Genomic DNA, 22,500 nt, shown 5'->3' on the forward strand with positions numbered 1-22,500 from the left:
TGGTTAACAGGGTGTCGATAAAGTTATTTGAATGGTTAACAGGGTGTCCATAAAGTTATTTGAATGGTTAACAGGGTGTCCATAAAGTTATTTGAATGGTTAACTGGGTGTCGATAAAGTTATTTGAATGGTTAACAGGGTGTCGATAAAGTTATTTGAATGGTTAACTGGGTGTCGATAAAGTTATTTGAATGGTTAACAGGGTGTCGATAAAGTTATTTGAATGGTTAACGGTGTCGATAAAGTTATTTGAATGGTTAACAGGGTGTCCATAAAGTTATTTGAATGGTTAACAGGGTGTCGATAAAGTTATTTGAATGGTTAACGGTGTCGATAAAGTTATTTGAATGGTTAACAGGGTGTCGATAAAGTTATTTGAATGGTTAACGGTGTCGATAAAGTTATTTGAATGGTTAACAGGGTGTCGATAAAGTTATTTGAATGGTTAACGGTGTCCATAAAGTTATTTGAATGGTTAACAGAGTGTCCATAAAGTTATTTGAATGGTTAACGGTGTCCATAAAGTTATTTGAATGGTTAACAGGGTGTCGATAAAGTTATTTGAATGGTTAACAGAGTGTCCATAAAGTTATTTGAATGGTTAAAGGTGTCCATAAAGTTATTTGAATGGTTAACAGAGTGTCGATAAAGTTATTTGAATGGTTAACAGAGTGTCGATAAAGTTATTGAAATGGTTAACAGAGTGTCGATAAAGTTATTTGAATGGTTAACAGAGTGTCGATAAAGTTATTTGAATGGTTAACAGGGTGTCGATAAAGTTATTTGAATGGTTAACGGTGTCGATAAAGTTATTTGAATGGTTAACAGAGTGTCGATAAAGTTATTTGAATGGTTAACAGAGTGTCGATAAAGTTATTTGAATGGTTAACAGAGTGTCGATAAAGTTATTTGAATGGTTAACAGAGTGTCGATAAAGTTATTTGAATGGTTAACAGAGTGTCGATAAAGTTATTTGAATGGTTAACAGAGTGTCGATAAAGTTATTTGAATGGTTAACAGGGTGGTGTCTCAGCTGTTAGCCGAGCTCGACGCTCTTCACTCGTCTGTCGGAGTTTTCGTCATCGGAGCAACGAACAGACCTGACCTGATCGACCAATCACTGCTGAGGCCTGGGAGGTCAGAGGTCACACACACACACACACACACACACACACACACACACACACACACACACACACACACACACACAGTATAACACAGTGTGTGTGTTCAGGTTCGATCAGCTGGTGTTCGTCGGGGTGAACGAGGATCGGGAGTCTCAGCTTCAGGTTCTTCAGGCCGTCCTGAGAAAGTAAGAACAGCTCCCCCTGCTGGTCAGTTTCATATCCATCATTAAGTTATTAATTCATGGTTCATGTTGCCTTCAGGTTCCAGTTGGACTCTTCTGTGAATCTGAAGGAGTTGGTGGACCGATGCCCAGCCCACATGAGCGGCGCCGACCTGTACGCCCTGTGTTCTGACGCCATGACGGCGGCCATCAAGAGGAAGATCTCGCTCATCGAAAGTGGTGAGGAAACCGACAAAGATGGTTCTTTTACTTTGGAACCCTTTATCAGAGGATCAATCAACCAATCAATAGAATCAATAAACCGCCTCGCTCTCTCTCTCAGGTGTGGACTCGGAGGACTCACCTGTCCTTCTCTCGGAGGAGGATTTCTCTGCAGCGTTAGAAAACTTCTCTCCGTCGGTGTCGGAGCAGGAGCTGCAGCGTTACAGAAACATCCGACACAAACTGACAGTCACGTAGAAATGTTGGACGATGGACGCTCGCACTCAGTGATGACATCACCTGTCCAGGTGCTCCAGTCCGTACCTGTCCAGGTGTTCCAGTCCGTACCTGTCCAGGTGTTCCAGTCCGTACCTGTCCAGGTGCTCCAGTCCGTACCTGTCCAGGTGCTCCAGTCCGTACCTGTCCAGGTGTTCCAGTCCGTACCTGTCCAGGTGCTCCAGTCCGTACCTGTCCAGGTGCTCCAGTCCGTACCTGTCCAGGTGTTCCAGTCCGTACCTGTCCAGAACAAAGAAGGCAACAAAACAAGCTACCTGCACCGCTCTCCTTTCGTTGTTGGCAGCCGAGAAGATTAAAGTGATTTGAACTCTTCTGCTGTGCAGCAGGATGTAATAACAGCTGGAGAGGTGCCAGAGCAGCTCAGGGGCGCCTCCTGTAGGCAGCCCCGCACACTGCACTCTGCATTAATGCATGTTTATGTGAGATTCAAACCTGTGTTAGCACCTCTCTACAATAACAGTGTAACATCTGAAATAAAGTATATATCATTATAAAACTGATGGTAGAGGCTGCAGCAGAGTCCATCAGTATGAACTCATCCATTCACACACTGATGGTAGAGGCTGCTGCAGAGTAAAGAGTCCATCAGTATGAACTCATCCATTCACACACATTCACACACTGATGGTAGAGGCTGCTGCAGAGTAAAGAGTCCATCAGTATGAACTCATCCATTCACACACATTCACACACTGATGGTAGAGGCTGCTGCAGAGTCCATCAGTATTGGTTTATAATTAAACCTGTGATAAATGCTTTCGACGTTTCCCAGAATAAATCAAATTTCTTTGACAGTTTTTGAATTTGTAAATGAATATGTTTACTGAGTACTCGGTTTACTGGAATCTGTATCAGGGAGAAAACGTAGTTGAACATCTCTAGTGAAAGAAGACTGGGAGGCATACGTTGTCATCTCATCAGAGTTTAATCAGCAGCTGGTTTGGACTCTTCTGAGACTCAAACACATGAACCTGAAAGACTAAAAGAGTCTGAACTAAGAACACAAGGACAGCTGGGTTTGTTCTACCAACAGTGTTTCTCTGGATAGAAGTGATGTACAAGCTACAGTCATTACATGCTCATTCATATTTGAAGAAAGGGGTGGTAGTCCTGGATTAGTCTGGAGGTCTTGATCTCTGTGGTGCGTCCTCTGGTGTCCCTGGGTTTTGCGGTTTGTGGATTTTAGTTTGTTTCTGGGGCAAAAATCCAACACGCGGGTCGTCTTTGGTTTCATCTTCTTCCATTTCTAACAGGCAGATCCTCTCCGATAAGAACTCAGGTGAAGTGGGGCATCCGGCTGCAAGTTCTGAGAGAGAGACAACTTTTGGTTCATCTTTTTTTTACACACAGGTTTCCAAGAATAATTTAGAATGAACACCTCTTTGGACAACAGGAACCCATTACAGAACCTGGGAACACAAAGCCACTCAAAGCTTTAATATTCAGAGAAGCTACTTTAAAATCAGACCGATAGTCCATAATAACATTCCCTCAGCACACTGCCTCGCCTCCACCCCGTCCTCCCTTCAAATAAAGGATTTTCTTTTGTTCCTGTGGTTCTCCTGCAACTGCAATGTCCTGAGGTAAGACGTGACGGAAAAAGAACACAAAACAAAATCTGTGGAATTCAAACATGCCGTTAAAGATGTGATAAAAAGGTACACTGCATTACACTGATGTTATTCAGGTGTCATGGTTCTCACTTCTTTTAAACATTTTATACATTTAGACACTAAAATATGTCAGGAGAAAAATAAGCACGTTTATGAATACAGGAAAATCCCCTTAAGTGAAATGACTCTTGGCTTAAAGCAGAAAAACCAGCTGTCTGTTCTCTCTGTCTAAGGTTCCCTCCGTCTAAGGTTCCTTCTGTCTAAGGTTCTCTGTCTAAGGTTCCTTCTGTCTAAGGTTCCCTCTGTCTAAGGTTCCCTCTGTCTAAGGTTCCTTCTGTCTAAGGTTCCCTCTGTCTAAGGTTCCTTCTGTCTAAGGTTCCCTCTGTCTAAGGTTCCCTCTATCTAAGGTTCCCTCTGTCTAAGGTTCTCTATCTAAGGTTCCCTCTGTCTAAGGTTCCCTCTATCTAAGGTTCTCTGTCTAAGGTTCTCTGTCTAAGGTTCCCTCCGTCTAAGGTTCCCTCTGTCTAAGGTTCCCTCTATCTAAGGTTCTCTGTCTAAGGTTCCCTCTGTCTCAGGTTCCCTCTATCTAAGGTTCCCTCTATCTAAGGTTCTCTGTCTAAGGTTCTCTGTCTAAGGTTCCCTCTGTCTAAGGTTCCCTCTATCTAAGGTTCCCTCTGTCTAAGGTTCCCTCTATCTAAGGTTCCCTCTGTCTAAGGTTACCTCTATCTAAGGTTCCCTCTATCTAAGGTTCCCTCTGTCTAAGGTTCCCTCTATCTAAGGTTCCCTCTGTCTAAGGTTCCCTCTGTCTAAGGTTCCTTCTGTCTAAGGTTCTCTGTCTAAGGTTCCCTCTGTCTAAGGTTCCCTCTATCTAAGATTCCCTGTCTAAGGTTCCTTCTGTCTAAGGTTCCTTCTGTCTAAGGTTCCCTCTATCTAAGATTCCCTGTCTAAGGTTCCTTCTGTCTAAGGTTCCCTCTATCTAAGGTTCCTTCTGTCTAAGGTTCCTTCTGTCTAGGGTTCCCTCTATCTAAGGTTCCCTCTGTCTAAGGTTCTCTGTCTAAGGTTCCCTCTGTCTAAGGTTCCCTCTGTCTAAGGTTCTCTGTCTAAGGTTCCCTCTGTCTAAGGTTCCCTCTATCTAAGGTTCCCTCTGTCTAAGGTTCCCTCTGTCTAAGGTTCCTTCTGTCTAAGGTTCCCTCTGTCTAAGGTTCCTTCTGTCTAAGGTTCTCTGTCTAAGGTTCCCTCTGTCTAAGGTTCTCTGTCTAAGGTTCCCTCCTCAGCCCTTGATGTCTTGATGATTCCTTCTTGCAACATAAGCCATATTTACCGCTTACGTGGCCTTTGCTACTTTTGTTCGCTTCATCCTTTTCCTCCTCATGAGGGTCACCTGAGGCCTCTTCAACCCTGCGATCAGCAGCAGCAACCTGGGCCGCGACTTAGTGAGCCAGCTTCTCAGTAGCGTCCCCTTGGGAAACCTGCGGGAATAGCAGCAGCTTAGTTTGTTAATACCATAGTGTATGTTTTAGACTCAAGTCCTGAAACTATGAAGGTCACACAGTCTCTGACAATCCAGTCAGAACCAACCAGTGGATCAGAATATTGAACAAATCAGCCCAAATCCATTAAAACACACATTGTGTAACTTCGACTGGCACCAAATATTGTTTCAGTTTTAAAAACTCTGCAGACCTCAAAAATGTCTGAAGCGACATCTTCAGATTGATTCTTTAAATGCCACAATTTATAAACATAAACATTTATTTACAGTCACTGTAAGAGATGAATGTAGCCTTCCACCTGCATTCTTTCTCATGTCCAGCAGGGGGCATCAGATGACATAGACGTCAATAATAACATGTAACTTTGTTCTCTGATCTCAGCCTCATGTTCATTGAGTTCATTCTGGTCCAGACAGGAGAACCACTCTGACTGCAGGACAGAACTCATCGTCTCATATTTAGAACCCTGGAGCAGAACCGGACCAGCAGCAGAACATTAAAGGAAAATGAAAGTCTGTTGATGTATCAAATGTTTTGGAGGGAAAAAACAACAAACTGAAAGAAGCACATTTCTCTGGTCAACGCCATCTCATATCTAAAATACACCTTGGAAGCAACCAGTCGACCAATCACAGCCGAGGTCACCTGCGCCTCTCCACCCTCCCTGGATATGAAGCAGGACAGTTGGTCACCCAGAAGCCTCGTCACCATGTCTCACGCTTCCTTCACGCTCTGCACAGACAGCAGCGCTGACCTTTGTGTCTTTGTAGCGGCGAGCTGCTGAGCGTGACGGAAAAACCCCTCTTGATTGTTTGAACGCTGTGTTGGAGCACGGCGAGCGGCCACAGAGAAATCTAGCAAAGAGTGGACCTGGAGGGCAGAGCTGAGGGCTTTGTTGTCATGATGTTAAATGTAGCACAGATGGGGGGGCTGCATTGTGTGTGGAGGTGCCCCCTCCCCCCATACAGCTCCTTTCATTATGATCCACTTCAGCTGTTTGAATCTGCTGTCTTTAAATTCTCCTCAAGTTTCACTTTAGTTGTAACTGATGTCCTGCCTGTCTGTATACTGGAGGCCTTCGCCTCCCTCGGGATCAATAAAGTATCTATCAATGTATCAATCAATCAATCTATCTTCAGATTCTGATCCTGTCTGCTCCTTTGTCTCGCTCTCCTTCTTTTCCCCTGATGGTTCTCCTCCTCTGAAGATCCAAACTAAAACACAAAAACCCCTGTGTGTCTGTGTGAGTGGATTTGAATCCGCGGTCATGGCAGCGTTTGAATCCAGACTTTGTTTTATAGCTGAGACTTGGAGGTCTCAGGTCTTTCTGAGGGTCCAGGTTGGTTCCACAAGTCTCTTCCTCTGTAGATCCATCCACATGTGAGGATCATGTCCGCTCGTCTTCACCCTGACGTGACCTTTAACGCCACATTCCTTCATCTTCAGTCTTGTTTGATGATCTTCTTAGTGTCCTTTCAGTCCTTACTTGGTCTTGTTCCCTGTTGAGAGTCCTCAGACTGCGTCCACGTTTACAATCAGGCCTCCTTGTCTCGTTGTGGTTTTGCTGACCTCGACTTTTCGTGTCACTCCTGATTTCTTTTGTCTTTCACCTGATCCTCGGCTTTCATTCTCTTTTTGTCCGTTTCTTCTCGTGCTCCAGAGAAGTTCACAAACAAAGTGGTTTCCATCACACCATCCTGATCTCGTCTTGTCAGGTTAAGATCCAAATCTACCTCCTCCTCCTCCTCCTCTTCCTCAGAGAACCTTTGACATCATCCTCGAGCATCTGTCCTCTGAAAGTCTCAAACAAATCCCCTCCTGGACCGGAGCAGCAACAAGCCAACCAATCATCCCTCACCAATACAAACCAACAAAAAGGACCAAACAGCCACCTTGAAAAGTTAGAAAAGTTCAAGTCCAGGTCGATCCACATCACATCACACCTTAGCTCCCCCCTCCCCTTAAGACCCAACAGAAAGCAGTCCTTACCAATTGACCCCACACATTTGTTAGGTTATGCCCCCGGCGTCCCTGCGGAGGCACATATATGATCCCTGCGGCACGTTTTCCTCTCGCACTAGAAGCTTCAGCTCAGACGCACAAACAAACCGGCTCCATAATAGGAGGCCAAGAGGGGGGGGGGGTTTAAAAGAGGAGGGTCCACTCAGCACTTCTGACTGCACACAGATGATCCCACGACACAGCCAATCACGGAGCAGGATGCATCTATTACCATGACAACAGTATTTTATGGTGTTGGGGGGGGGGGGGGGGGGGTTAACTCAGTGACATCTGTAACGTCTGCAGCAGGTAAACAGGCTGTAACGTCTGCAGCAGGTAAACAGGCTGTAACGTCTGCAGCAGGTAAACAGGCTGTAACGTCTGCAGCAGGTAAACAGGCTGTAACGTCTGCAGCAGGTAAACAGGCTGTAACGTCTGCAGCAGGTAAACAGGCTGTAACGCCTGCAGCAGGTAAACAGGCTGTAACGTCTGCAGCAGGTAAACAGGCTGTAACGTCTGCAGCAGGTAAACAGACTGTAACGTCTGCAGCAGGTAAACAGACTGTAACGTCTGCAGCAGGTAAACAGGCTGTAACGTCTGCAGCAGGTAAACAGGCTGTAACGTCTGCAGCAGGTAAACAGACTGTAACGCCTGCAGCAGGTAAACAGACTGTAACGCCTGCAGCAGGTAAACAGACTGTAACGTCTGCAGCAGGTAAACAGGCTGTAACGCCTGCAGCAGGTAAACAGGCTATAACGTCTGCAGCAGGTAAACAGACTGTAACGTCTGCAGCAGGTAAACAGGCTGTAACGTCTGCAGCAGGTAAACAGGCTGTAACGTCTGCAGGTAAACAGACTGTAACGTCTGCAGGTAAACAGGCTGTAATGTCTGCAGCAGGTAAACAGACTGTAACGTCTGCAGGTAAACAGGCTGTAACGTCTGCAGCAGGTAAACAGGCTGTAACGTCTGCAGCAGGTAAACAGACTGTAACGTCTGCAGCAGGTAAACAGGCTGTAACGTCTGCAGCAGGTAAACAGGCTGTAACGTCTGCAGCAGGTAAACAGACTGTAACGTCTGCAGGTAAACAGGCTGTAACGTCTGCAGCAGGTAAACAGGCTGTAACGTCTGCAGCAGGTAAACAGACTGTAACGTCTGCAGCAGGTAAACAGACTGTAACGTCTGCAGCAGGTAAACAGACAGTAACGTCTGCAGCAGGTAAACAGACTGTAACGTCTGCAGCAGGTAAACAGGCTGTAACGTCTGCAGGTAAACAGACTGTAACGTCTGCAGCAGGTAAACAGACTGTAACGTCTGCAGCAGGTAAACAGACTGTAACGTCTGCAGCAGGTAAACAGACTGTAACGTCTGCAGCAGGTAAACAGGCTGTAACGTCTGCAGCAGGTAAACAGACTGTAACGTCTGCAGCAGGTAAACAGGCTGTAACGTCTGCAGCAGGTAAACAGGCTGTAACGTCTGCAGCAGGTAAACAGGCTGTAACGTCTGCAGCAGGTAAACAGACTGTAACGTCTGCAGCAGGTAAACAGGCTGTAACGTCTGCAGCAGGTAAACAGGCTGTAACGTCTGCAGCAGGTAAACAGGCTGTAACGTCTGCAGCAGGTAAACAGACTGTAACGTCTGCAGCAGGTAAACAGACTGTAACGTCTGCAGCAGGTAAACAGGCTGTAACGTCTGCAGCAGGTAAACAGGCTGTAACGTCTGCAGCAGGTAAACAGGCTGTAACGTCTGCAGCAGGTAAACAGGCTGTAACGTCTGCAGCAGGTAAACAGGCTGTAACGTCTGCAGCAGGTAAACAGACTGTAACGTCTGCAGCAGGTAAACAGACTGTAACGTCTGCAGCAGGTAAACAGGCTGTAACGTCTGCAGCAGGTAAACAGACTGTAACGTCTGCAGCAGGTAAACAGGCTGTAACGTCTGCAGCAGGTAAACAGGCTGTAACGTCTGCAGCAGGTAAACAGGCTGTAACGTCTGCAGCAGGTAAACAGGCTGTAACGTCTGCAGCAGGTAAACAGGCTGTAACGTCTGCAGCAGGTAAACAGGCTGTAACGTCTGCAGCAGGTAAACAGGCTGTAACGTCTGCAGCAGGTAAACAGACTGTAACGTCTGCAGCAGGTAAACAGACTGTAACGTCTGCAGCAGGTAAACAGGCTGTAACGTCTGCAGCAGGTAAACAGACTGTAACGTCTGCAGCAGGTAAACAGGCTGTAACGTCTGCAGCAGGTAAACAGGCTGTAACGTCTGCAGCAGGTAAACAGGCTGTAACGTCTGCAGCAGGTAAACAGGCTGTAACGTCTGCAGCAGGTAAACAGGCTGTAACGTCTGCAGCAGGTAAACAGGCTGTAACGTCTGCAGCAGGTAAACAGACTGTAACGTCTGCAGCAGTATTGAGGCTATAGTCCTCGCACAGGCGTCCGGCCTGTGGCTCCTTTCCTGCATGTCTTCCCCCCCTCTCTCTCCCCCCCCCCTCTCTCCCCCCCCCCCCCCTCTCTCTCTCTGGTTTCTATCCACTTTCCTCCTCTTTAATAAAGGTGAAAAAAGACCAAAATAAATCTTTAAAAAAAACAAAAAATGATTTTTTCAGTCATCAGCGGAGTCAGAGATGATGATGTCTGCTGTCTGTTCTGTGGAGGGCGCTGTGACATGAAGGACATATAGAGGGAGGGAGGGAGGGAGGGAGGGAGGGGGGGGGGAGTCTGTGCAGGCATGTATTGCTCACTCTGAGAGGATCACCCTGCTGTTTGTGAACTGCTGCAGAGACCAACCTAAGGGAGGGGAGGAGGAGGGGGGGAGGAGGGGGAGGAGGAGGAGGGGAGGGGAGGAGGAGGAGGGGAGGAGGAGGAGGAGGAGGGGAGGCTGGCACTGCAATGCAGAACATGAAATGAGTAGGAGGGAGGAGGGGTGAGAGTGAGCTGCAGCTCTGCAGATAGCCCTAACACTTTACTGACAGAGACGTAAATAAATAATCAAAAAACAAAATCAGAATCAATCAAAAGTGGGAAACAATGAAAAATATAAAGTGTGTGTGACCTTGAGCAGGTGACAAAGTGGGGACCTTTGTTTCAGCCAGCGTCTTTACTTACCACTTCTTCAACAACATGAACCATTCATTCAGGATTAACCAGCGGCTCTCCGGCGCCACGCCAGGAGAACGGGTCTGAGTTGATTGGATGTAAGGAGACGGAGGAGTTGCTCCCAAACATGAAAACCCAAAGAAAGTAGAAAGTATAAAATCCTTTATTGTTTGTCTGTAAATACAGTTTACAAGTCAGGAACACAAATTATAGATTTCATTGCTCACATCAAGTTCTCTCTTTAGATTTTTCTCAAAAGTGAATTAAACACGTGATGGTAAAGACGCCATCGACAGGTGGAGGTGCTCTTCATGCACAGACATGTGACCTGGTGTTAAAGCAGCAAACAAAGAGAAGCAGCAGCGTCATGCAGAGAAGACAGGAAGTGCATCAACCAGCCGCTTTGCATATTCAGACGCTATATTACATCACAGCTTCTGAATCCTCATTGGACAGTTTGTCTTCATCATTAACGTTTTATAAACTGTCAAATCTGTTGGGATCGATGAGCGTTTAACCTGCAGGTTTGACCTGTACTCGGTTTGCTCAAGAGCTCTGGGTACCGTTTTAATGAATCTGGATCTTAACAAATCCTGAATCCTATTTTAAAAACATAAATGTTGTCGATGATATTTCTGATGTTTCCATAGTAACGCCCTAAAACTTCCACTGTAAAAAAATATAAATCAGAAAGAATCTAAAGTCAGAAGGACGACATGCACACACAGCATCCTTCATGACCACAGAGGAGGAGAGCAGCTCTCTGATTGGCTGACTGACCACAGAGGAAGAGAGCAGCTCTCTGATTGGCTGACTGACCACAGAGGAAGAGAGCAGCTCTCTGATTGGCTGACTGACCACAGAGGAAGAGAGCAGCTCTCTGATTGGCTGACTGACCACAGAGGAAGAGAGCAGCTCTCTGATTGGTCCTTTAAATCTTCAGCCTAATAACCAGAAATCAAAAATGCATGTTTACCCAGACGCTGCTGGACTCAGGTGTCTTCAGACTCTCCAGTCCAGCAGAGTCCACATCAGACACATCCAGCGTCCTCACTCTGTGTGGAAACTCAACCAAGCGTCAGCCGGTCCTCTGACTGAATCTAAACAGCCAATCACAGACTGCTGCATCATCACCTCCATGACCTCTAACCTTTACTAGTATTCAGAAGTTTACTTTGAATCCAGGAACATTGACCCCTGAAGGTTTCAGTCTCTGGAAGTTCTGATCCCATGAAAGACTGATCTCAGTCCTCACAGTGCTGAAGGTCCAAACAGCCGAGTTCAAGCCGTCTTTCATTATTGCCGTTATCATAAGAAGGTCTAACGAGGACCAGTCTGTAGTACCAAGTCCAACAGCTCCCTGTTGGACTTTAGGAGTAGCTGTCTTTATCAGAGTCAGGAGAGGGGGGCCGCGAGATCTCAAAGAAGGATCCAGAAGACTTCCTGGATTTGAGAAGTCTCAGCATCTCAGCCAGCTGAGCCTCCAGCGCCGCCATGCGACCGTTCAGAGACCTGATGTCTCCTCTTAGCTCGTGTTTCAGCTCGAGGAAAGACGCCTGAATGCTCTGCTCGGGGATCGCACAGAACGCCGTCTTCTCCTCCGACTGGACCGGGCTCTGCTCCTGGGGTGTTCTTGGGCCGCCGGCGCTGTCCAAACGGAGGTCGCTTTTAGTGATGCCGCTGTCGCAGGAGTCGGTTTTCTTGAGAGACACCTGGTCCTGAGACTTAGTTCTGTCAGGGAGGGTCTCCATGGACTCGGCCTTGGAGACGCTGCTCCACGACTCGGCCTTCACCACCGACTCCTTGAAGCGACCCCAACCTTTGACCTTTGGTGGGTCTGCTGGTTTGCAGGGAGCGTGCAGCACGACTCTGCTGGAGGTCCTGGATGAAGCTGTGGGGGGGGTGGCTGGACTCTCCGTCACCATGACGATACTGGTAGAGGCCAGGACCTCTGGACCTCTCCTGGTCTTAAGGTGAGCGCCAGTCTCCACATCGCCAGCGCTCTGAACCACCTGCTCGGAGGCGAGGCGAGCTTCCCGCTGCTGCCGGAAACGCTGGAAGAGGCGTCTGACGGGATGATCCGGAGGGAGGTTCAGAGGAGCCTCGTTCTTCCTCTTCAACATCTCCTCTTCCTCACGCTTCACGTCGCTGATCTTACGGAACACGATCTGTAGCGAGAGACAAAAACCAACAGTTAACCCTCCGTGAACCCGTCCAGCACGCCATCCAGCACGCCATCCAGCACGCCATCCAGCACGCCATCACACAGAGGACCCGTCCAGCACGCCATCCAGCACGCCATCCAGCACGCCATCCAGCACGCCATCACACAGAGGACCCATCCAACACGCCATCCAGCACGCCATCCAACACGCCATCCAGCACGCCATCCAGCACGCCATCACACAGAGGACCCATCCAACACGCCATCCAGCACGCCATCCAACACGCCATCCAGCACGCCATCCAGCACGCCATCACACAGAGGACCCATCCAACACGCCATCCAACACGCCATCCAGCACGCCATCCAGCACGCCATCACACAGAGGACCCATCCAGCACGCCATCCAACACGCCATCCAGCACGCCATCCAGCACGCCATCACACAGAGGACCCATCCAACACGCCATCCAACACGCCATCCAGCACGCCATCCAGCACGCCATCCAGCACGCCATCACACAGAGGACCCATCCAACACGCCATCCAACACGCCATCCAGCACGCCATCCAGCACGCCATCACACAGAGGACCCGTCCAACACGCCATCCAGCACGCCATCCAGCACGCCATCACACAGAGGACCCATCCAACACGCCATCCAGCACGCCATCCAGCACGCCATCACACAGAGGACCCATCCAGCACGCCATCCAGCACGCCATCACACAGAGGACCCATCCAACACGCTATCCAACACGCCATCACACAGAGGACCCATCCAACACGCCATCCAGCACGCCATCACACAGAGGACCCATCCAACACGCCATCCAACACGCCATCACACAGAGGACCCATCCAACACGCCATCCAGCACGCCATCACACAGAGGACCCATCCAACACGCCATCACACAGAGGACCCGTCCAACACGCCATCACACAGAGGACCCATCCAACACGCCATCCAGCACGCCATCACACAGAGGACCCGTCCAACACGCCATCACACAGAGGACCCATCCAACACGCCATCACACAGAGGACCCATCCAACACGCCATCCAACACGCCATCACACAGAGGACCCATCCAACACGCCATCACACAGAGGACCCATCCAACACGCCATCCAGCACGCCATCACACAGAGGACCCATCCAACACGCCATCCAGCACGCCATCACACAGAGGACCCATCCAACACGCCATCACACAGAGGACCCATCCAACACGCCATCACACAGAGGACCCATCCAACACGCCATCACACAGAGGACCCATCCAACACGCCATCACACAGAGGACCCATCCAACACGCCATCCAACACGCCATCACACAGAGGACCCATCCAACACGCCATCACACAGAGGACCCATCCAACACGCCATCCAGCACGCCATCACACAGAGGACCCATCCAACACGCCATCACACAGAGGACCCGTCCAACACGCCATCACACAGAGGACCCATCCAACACGCCATCCAGCACGCCATCACACAGAGGACCCATCCAACACGCCATCACACAGAGGACCCGTCCAACACGCCATCACACAGAGGACCCGTCCAACACGCCATCCAACACGCCATCACACAGAGGACCCATCCAGCACGCCATCCAACACGCCATCACACAGAGGACCCATCCAACACGCCATCCAACACGCCATCACACAGAGGACCCGTCCAACACGCCATCACACAGAGGACCCGTCCAACACGCCATCACACAGAGGACCCATCCAACACGCCATCACACAGAGGACCCATCCAAACATCTGATCTCGGACATATTTATATCTTGACCTTTCAGACGTGTGAAGCTGCGTTTTAAAGGCTCTGATTGGTCAGATTATTGAACTGTGAGCATCATCAGGCTGTATGACATCATCATCTCAGGTTTAGAATGAATGTGTTGATATCAGACACAAAGACATGATGACTCGTCCTCTATCAGCTGGTTTAACATCCCTCCCTCATGATTCAGTGGACTAAACCATTCTGCACATGAAGACGGGGGGAGAGTTTGCTTTTTGATTCAGATTAAATAGAGTTTGATTTCAGACCTTGAATTTCCCTCTGGATCAATAAAGTATCTATCAATCTATCAATCTATTACACTGATTATAACTGTGAATTATAAAGGCTGCTTCAGTTGCAGGTGATGCAGGAAGTAAAGGACAGCTGATGTCATCAACATTCCTGTTTGTGGGAGCGCCGGCGAATGTGACCTCTGAAAGACGTGTCAGCAGTGACGGAGAAAGTCGGCCATGTCATCAGTATGTTGAGCCAGGAGCCAATCAATGAGCTCCTGACCTGCAGAAATTGGATGATGCGGATGAAACGTCCACAGTGGACGGTTTTATCAGAACGAGGCCGTCAGATGTGATGAGAACAGAGGAACGCAGAACGTGAGAGAACTGATGATGTTCCTCAGAGGAACACGTTCTGTTAACTACAACCTGAATGGAAACCCAGTGGGTCGAGGGTTTGATCCTCCCTGAATGACTCTGAACCCCAAGTTACTCTCACTGTTTCGTCAGTGCTGTGTGAATGTGATTACTTCTAATATAAAGCTGTGTGAATGTGATTACTTCTAATATAAAGCTGTGAATGTGATTACTTCTAATATAAAGCTGTGTGAATGTGATTACTTCTAATAGAAAGCTGTGTGTGAATGTGATTACTTCTAATAGAAAGCTGTGTGTGAATGTGATTACTTCTAATATAAAGCTGTGTGAATGTGATTACTTCTAATATAAAGCTGTGTGAATGTGATTACTTCTAATATGAAGCTGTGAATGTGATTACTTCTAATATAAAGCTGTGTGAATGTGATTACTTCTAATATAAAGCTGTGTGTGAATGTGATTACTTCTAATATAAAGCTGTGAATGTGATTACTTCTAATATAAAGCTGTGTGAATGTGATTACTTCTAATAGAAAGCTGTGTGAATGTGATTACTTCTAATATAAAGCTGTGTGAATGTGATTACTTCTAATAGAAAGCTGTGTGAATGTGATTACTTCTAATATAAAGCTGTGTGAATGTGATTACTTCTAATATAAAGCTGTGTGAATGTGATTACTTCTAATATAAAGCTGTGTGAATGTGATTACTTCTAATATAAAGCTGTGAATGTGATTACTTCTGATATAAAGCTGTGTGAATGTGATTACTTCTAATATAAAGCTGTGAATGTGATTACTTCTAATATAAAGCTGTGTGTGAATGTGATTACTTCTAATATAAAGCTGTGTGTGAATGTGATTACTTCTAATAGAAAGCTGTGAATGTGATTACTTCTAATATAAAGCTGTGTGAATGTGATTACTTCTAATAGAAAGCTGTGTGTGAATGTGATTACTTCTAATAGAAAGCTGTGTGAATGTGATTACTTCTAATATAAAGCTGTGTGTGAATGTGATTACTTCTAATAGAAAGCTGTGTGAATGTGATTACTTCTAATATAAAGCTGTGTGAATGTGATTACTTCTAATAGAAAGCTGTGTGAATGTGATTACTTCTAATATAAAGCTGTGTGAATGTGATTACTTCTAATATAAAGCTGTGTGAATGTGATTACTTCTAATATAAAGCTGTGTGTGAATGTGATTACTTCTAATATAAAGCTGTGTGAATGTGATTACTTCTAATATAAAGCTGTGTGAATGTGATTACTTCTAATATAAAGCTGTGTGAATGTGATTACTTCTAATATAAAGCTGTGTGAATGTGATTACTTCTAATAGAAAGCTGTGTGAATGTGATTACTTCTAATATAAAGCTGTGTGTGAATGTGATTACTTCTAATATAAAGCTGTGTGAATGTGATTACTTCTAATATAAAGCTGTGTGAATGTGATTACTTCTAATATAAAGCTGTGTGTGAATGTGATTACTTCTAATATAAAGCTGTGTGAATGTGATTACTTCTAATATAAAGCTGTGTGAATGTGATTACTTCTAATATAAAGCTGTGTGAATGTGATTACTTCTAATATAAAGCTGTGTGAATGTGATTACTTCTAATAGAAAGCTGTGTGAATGTGATTACTTCTAATATAAAGCTGTGTGAATGTGATTACTTCTAATATAAAGCTGTGTGAATGTGATTACTTCTAATATAAAGCTGTGTGAATGTGATTACTTCTAATAGAAAGCTGTGTGTGAATGTGATTACTTCTAATATAAAGCTGTGTGAATGTGATTACTTCTAATATAAAGCTGTGTGTGAATGTGATTACTTCTAATAGAAAGCTGTGTGAATGTGATTACTTCTAATATAAAGCTGTGTGAATGTGATTACTTCTAATATAAAGCTGTGTGTGAATGTGATTACTTCTAATATAAAGCTGTGTGAATGTGATTACTTCTAATATAAAGCTGTGTGAATGTGATTACTTCTAATATAAAGCTGTGTGAATGTGATTACTTCTAATATAAAGCTGTGTGTGAATGTGATTACTTCTAATATAAAGCTGTGTGTGAATGTGATTACTTCTGATATAAAGCTGTGTGAATGTGATTACTTCTAATATAAAGCTGTGTGTGAATGTGATTACTTCTAATATAAAGCTGTGTGTGAATGTGATTACTTCTAATAGAAAGCTGTGTGTGAATGTGATTACTTCTAATATAAAGCTGTGTGAATGTGATTACTTCTAATATAAAGCTGTGTGAATGTGATTACTTCTAATATAAAGCTGTGTGAATGTGATTACTTCTAATATAAAGCTGTGTGAATGTGATTACTTCTAATATAAAGCTGTGTGAATGTGATTACTTCTAATATAAAGCTGTGTGTGAATGTGATTACTTCTAATATAAAGCTGTGTGTGAATGTGATTACTTCTAATAGAAAGCTGTGTGTGAATGTGATTACTTCTAATAGAAAGCTGTGTGAATGTGATTACTTCTAATATAAAGCTGTGTGAATGTGATTACTTCTAATATAAAGCTGTGTGAATGTGATTACTTCTAATATAAAGCTGTGTGAATGTGATTACTTCTAATATAAAGCTGTGTGAATGTGATTACTTCTAATATAAAGCTGTGAATGTGATTACTTCTGATATAAAGCTGTGTGAATGTGATTACTTCTAATATAAAGCTGTGAATGTGATTACTTCTAATATAAAGCTGTGTGTGAATGTGATTACTTCTAATATAAAGCTGTGTGAATGTGATTACTTCTAATATAAAGCTGTGTGTGAATGTGATTACTTCTAATATAAAGCTGTGTGTGAATGTGATTACTTCTAATAGAAAGCTGTGAATGTGATTACTTCTAATATAAAGCTGTGTGAATGTGATTACTTCTAATAGAAAGCTGTGTGTGAATGTGATTACTTCTAATAGAAAGCTGTGTGAATGTGATTACTTCTAATATAAAGCTGTGTGTGAATGTGATTACTTCTAATAGAAAGCTGTGTGAATGTGATTACTTCTAATATAAAGCTGTGTGAATGTGATTACTTCTAATAGAAAGCTGTGTGAATGTGATTACTTCTAATATAAAGCTGTGTGAATGTGATTACTTCTAATATAAAGCTGTGTGAATGTGATTACTTCTAATATAAAGCTGTGTGTGAATGTGATTACTTCTAATATAAAGCTGTGTGAATGTGATTACTTCTAATATAAAGCTGTGTGAATGTGATTACTTCTAATATAAAGCTGTGTGAATGTGATTACTTCTAATATAAAGCTGTGTGAATGTGATTACTTCTAATAGAAAGCTGTGTGAATGTGATTACTTCTAATATAAAGCTGTGTGTGAATGTGATTACTTCTAATATAAAGCTGTGTGAATGTGATTACTTCTAATATAAAGCTGTGTGAATGTGATTACTTCTAATATAAAGCTGTGTGTGAATGTGATTACTTCTAATATAAAGCTGTGTGAATGTGATTACTTCTAATATAAAGCTGTGTGAATGTGATTACTTCTAATATAAAGCTGTGTGAATGTGATTACTTCTAATATAAAGCTGTGTGAATGTGATTACTTCTAATAGAAAGCTGTGTGAATGTGATTACTTCTAATATAAAGCTGTGTGAATGTGATTACTTCTAATATAAAGCTGTGTGAATGTGATTACTTCTAATATAAAGCTGTGTGAATGTGATTACTTCTAATAGAAAGCTGTGTGTGAATGTGATTACTTCTAATATAAAGCTGTGTGAATGTGATTACTTCTAATATAAAGCTGTGTGTGAATGTGATTACTTCTAATAGAAAGCTGTGTGAATGTGATTACTTCTAATATAAAGCTGTGTGAATGTGATTACTTCTAATATAAAGCTGTGTGTGAATGTGATTACTTCTAATATAAAGCTGTGTGAATGTGATTACTTCTAATATAAAGCTGTGTGAATGTGATTACTTCTAATATAAAGCTGTGTGAATGTGATTACTTCTAATATAAAGCTGTGTGTGAATGTGATTACTTCTAATATAAAGCTGTGTGTGAATGTGATTACTTCTGATATAAAGCTGTGTGAATGTGATTACTTCTAATATAAAGCTGTGTGTGAATGTGATTACTTCTAATATAAAGCTGTGTGTGAATGTGATTACTTCTAATAGAAAGCTGTGTGTGAATGTGATTACTTCTAATATAAAGCTGTGTGAATGTGATTACTTCTAATATAAAGCTGTGTGAATGTGATTACTTCTAATATAAAGCTGTGTGAATGTGATTACTTCTAATATAAAGCTGTGTGAATGTGATTACTTCTAATATAAAGCTGTGTGAATGTGATTACTTCTAATATAAAGCTGTGTGTGAATGTGATTACTTCTAATATAAAGCTGTGTGTGAATGTGATTACTTCTAATAGAAAGCTGTGTGTGAATGTGATTACTTCTAATATAAAGCTGTGTGAATGTGATTACTTCTAATAGAAAGCTGTGTGTGAATGTGATTACTTCTAATATAAAGCTGTGTGTGAATGTGATTACTTCTAATATAAAGCTGTGTGAATGTGATTACTTCTAATATAAAGCTGTGTGAATGTGATTACTTCTAATATAAAGCTGTGTGAATGTGATTACTTCTAATAGAAAGCTGTGTGTGAATGTGATTACTTCTAATAGAAAGCTGTGTGTGAATGTGATTACTTCTAATAGAAAGCTGTGTGTGAATGTGATTACTTCTGATATAAAGCTGTGAATGTGATTACTTCTAATATAAAGCTGTGTGAATGTGATTACTTCTAATAGAAAGCTGTGTGAATGTGATTACTTCTAATAGAAAGCTGTGTGTGAATGTGATTACTTCTGATATAAAGCTGTGAATGTGATTACTTCTAATATAAAGCTGTGTGAATGTGATTACTTCTAATATAAAGCTGTGTGAATGTGATTACTTCTAATAGAAAGCTGTGTGAATGTGATTACTTCTAATATAAAGCTATGTGAATGTGATTACTTCTGATATAAAGCTGTGTGAATGTGATTACTTCTAATATAAAGCTATGTGAATGTGATTACTTCTAATATAAAGCTATGTGAATGTGATTACTTCTGATATAAAGCTGTGTGAATGTGATTACTTCTAATAGAAAGCTGTGTGAATGTGATTACTTCTAATATAAAGCTATGTGAATGTGATTACTTCTAATATAAAGCTGTGTGAATGTGATTACTTCTAATATAAAGCTGTGTGAATGTGATTACTTCTAATATAAAGCTGTGTGAATGTGATTACTTCTAATATAAAGCTGTGTGAATGTGATTACTTCTAATATAAAGCTGTGTGAATGTGATTACTTCTAATATAAAGCTGTGTGAATGTGATTACTTCTAATATAAAGCTGTGTGTGAATGTGATTACTTCTAATATAAAGCTGTGTGAATGTGATTACTTCTAATATAAAGCTGTGTGAATGTGATTACTTCTAATAGAAAGTGGAGAACAACATGGTGGAGAACAGGAAACAGAATGCAGCAGGTTTAGCAGAGCACAGAGATGGTAGAGGTGGCGTGCAGACAGTTGATGGTCGTGCAGCGATCACAGGGAATAAACGGTGCTCCGTTTGGCTCCAGGTGAATTCTCCTAATAAGATGCTACAGTTCATACACGTTTCCATTAGAAGGTTTGTGTCCCCTCTAACATAAATGTCTGCTGCAGCAGCTGCTGATGTGAGCGTGTTGTGAACGGGCTGCTTATGGAGGTGAGAGCTGCCTCGGCAGGTCGTTTCTCTACTCGCCTCCATTATTGCACAGCCAAGCAGAACAGGACACGACGGCGTTCACATCGATCTACAGCCGAGAGTGAGCGAGCGAGCGAGGAGGGAGAGAGAGAGCAGCGATTTATCTATATCCAGCTGCTTGTTTTTATCTGAAAGAAAAGTTTAGGGCTGATTATAAGTTTGAAGCTTTAAAACTACAAACACTGAATGTTGTATTTTACAGGTTTTTACTTCAGTCTCAATAAAATAGTCTTAATAAAACAGTCTTAATAAAACAGTCTTAATAAAATAGTCTTAATAAAACAGTCTTAATAAAACAGTCTTAATAAAACAGTCTTAATAAAACAGTCTTAATAAAACAGTCTTAATATCTGTCTGTGTTTCTTTTCCTTCAAACATCGACGACTTTAATGCTGATCTGTCAACGTCGTCTTCTTCGGCGTTCTTTTAAACGGACAGCACAGATAAATGTGTCCTCAGGACCCCCATGTCCACAGGACCCCCATGTCCTCAGGACCCCCATGTCCACAGGACCCCCATGTCCACAGGACCCCCATGTCCACAGGACCCCCATGTCCACAGGACCGCCATGTCCACAGGACCGCCCTGTCCACAGGACCCCCATGTCCACAGGACTGTCCTATCCACAGACACACACACACACACACACACTCACTGACACACACACACACACACTCTCTCTGTGTGTGTGTGTGTGTGTTTCTGTGAGTGTGTGTGTGTGTGTGTGTCTCTGTGTGTGTGTGTGTGTGCGTGTCTGTGTGTGTGTGTGCGTGTCTCTGTGTTTATGTCTGTGAGTGTGTGTGTGTGTCTCTGTGTGTGTCTCTGTGTGTGTGTGTGTGTCTCTGTGTGTGTGTGTGTGTGTGTGTGTCTCTGTGTGTGTGTGTGTGTGTGTGTGTGTGTCTCTGTGTGTGTATGTGTGTGTGTGTGTGTGTGTGTGTGTCTCTGTGTGTGTGTGTGTGTGTGAGCGTGTCTCTGTGTTTATGTCTGTGTGTGTGTGTGTGTGTGTGTGTGTGTGCGTGTCTCTGTGTTTATGTCTGTGTGTGTGTCTGTGAGTGTGTGTGTGTGTGTGTGTGTGTGTGCGTGTCTCTGTGTTTATGTCTGTGTGTGTGTGTGTGTGTGTGTGTGTGTGTGTGTGTGTGTGTGTCTCACCCTCTTCCTCAGGTTGTAGGTCAGCAGCAGGTTTCTGGCGAAGTGGTTGGCGAAGGCCGAGTAAAACTCCAGAACTTTCTGCAGCTCGTCTCGTTTGATGATGTGAAGGTCGCAGTACGTCAGCGCCCGAACGTTCGCACACGACTGAGCCAACGACATCTCCTTCCAGAACACGTCGCCGAACACGTCACCTTTACCTGAACACACACACACACACACACACACACGGAGACACACCAGACCTCGATCAGAGGGGCGTGACAGAGACATCCAGCGAGCAGATGCTGACGACAGACGAGTGTTTTCATTGGTCAGTCTGGTGATGGTGTGTTTTCATTGGTCAGTCTGGTGATGGTGTGTTTTCATTGGTCAGTCTGGTGATGGTGTGTTTTCATTGGTCAGTCTGGTGATGGTGTGTTTTCATTGGTCAGTCTGGTGATGGTGTGTTTTCATTGGTCAGTCTGGTGATGGTGTCCGGCCTCCTGTGTGTTTGACTTGGCAGACAGGAGGCGGAGTCAGGAAGTCCATTAGTGCAACTAGGTACACCTGAGTCTAGCAGGACTCCTCCTCTCCTCTCCTCCTCTCCTCTTCCTCCTCCTCCTCTTCTCTTCCTCCTCCTCTCTTCCTCCTCTTCTCTTCCTCCTCCTGCTCCTCTTCCTCTCTTCCTCTTGCTCCTCTTCCTCCTCCTCCTCCTTCTCTTCCTCTCCTCTTCCTCCTCCTCCTCTCCTCTTCCTCCTTCTCTTCCTCTTGCTCCTCCTCCTCTCCTCTTCCTCCTTCTCTTCCTCTCCTCTTCCTCTTGCTCCTCTTCCTCCTCTCCTCCTCCTTCTCTTCCTCTCTTCCTCCTCCTCTTCCTCTCTTCCTCCTTCTCTTCCTCTCCTCCTCCTTCTCTTCCTCTCCTCCTCCTCCTCCTCCTCTCTTCCTCTCCTCCTCCTCCTCCTTCTCTTCCTCTCTTCC

At 44.2% G+C, this 22,500-nt stretch overlaps 2 protein-coding genes across 4 annotated transcripts in view; one reads left to right on the forward strand and one right to left on the reverse strand.

Annotated features, from left to right (window-relative positions):
- Positions 1-1,938, forward strand: part of pex6 (peroxisomal biogenesis factor 6) — a 13,496-nt gene extending 11,558 nt beyond the window's left edge. Inside the window, exons 15-18 of the mRNA XM_079336988.1 lie at positions 1,021-1,137; positions 1,235-1,312; positions 1,389-1,528; positions 1,632-1,938. Coding sequence (XP_079193114.1) covers positions 1,021-1,137; positions 1,235-1,312; positions 1,389-1,528; positions 1,632-1,768 — 472 coding nt within the window. The 3' untranslated portion in view covers positions 1,769-1,938. The remainder of the gene's footprint in view (positions 1-1,020; positions 1,138-1,234; positions 1,313-1,388; positions 1,529-1,631) is intronic.
- Positions 1,939-2,713: 775 nt separating this feature from the next.
- kcnh1b (potassium voltage-gated channel, subfamily H (eag-related), member 1b) overlaps positions 2,714-22,500 on the reverse strand; it is a 36,815-nt gene continuing 17,028 nt past the window's right edge. Inside the window, exons 9-11 of one of the 3 annotated variants that reach the window (XR_013778579.1) lie at positions 21,547-21,743; positions 4,749-4,889; positions 2,714-3,113 (exon numbers count right to left, since the gene is read on the reverse strand). Coding sequence is in view for 1 of the 3 variants with exons in the window: in XM_079336982.1 (XP_079193108.1) it covers positions 11,374-12,171; positions 21,547-21,743 (995 nt within the window). In the remaining 2 variants the exon portion in view is untranslated. Of the gene's footprint in view, positions 3,114-4,741; positions 4,890-11,364; positions 12,172-21,546; positions 21,744-22,500 lie in introns of those variants that run through there. The other 2 variants (XR_013778580.1, XM_079336982.1) reach the window with 2 other exon arrangements.

This window comes from Symphodus melops (assembly GCF_947650265.1).
Source record: "Symphodus melops genome assembly, chromosome: 2".
Classification (NCBI taxonomy): domain Eukaryota; kingdom Metazoa; phylum Chordata; class Actinopteri; order Labriformes; family Labridae; genus Symphodus; species Symphodus melops.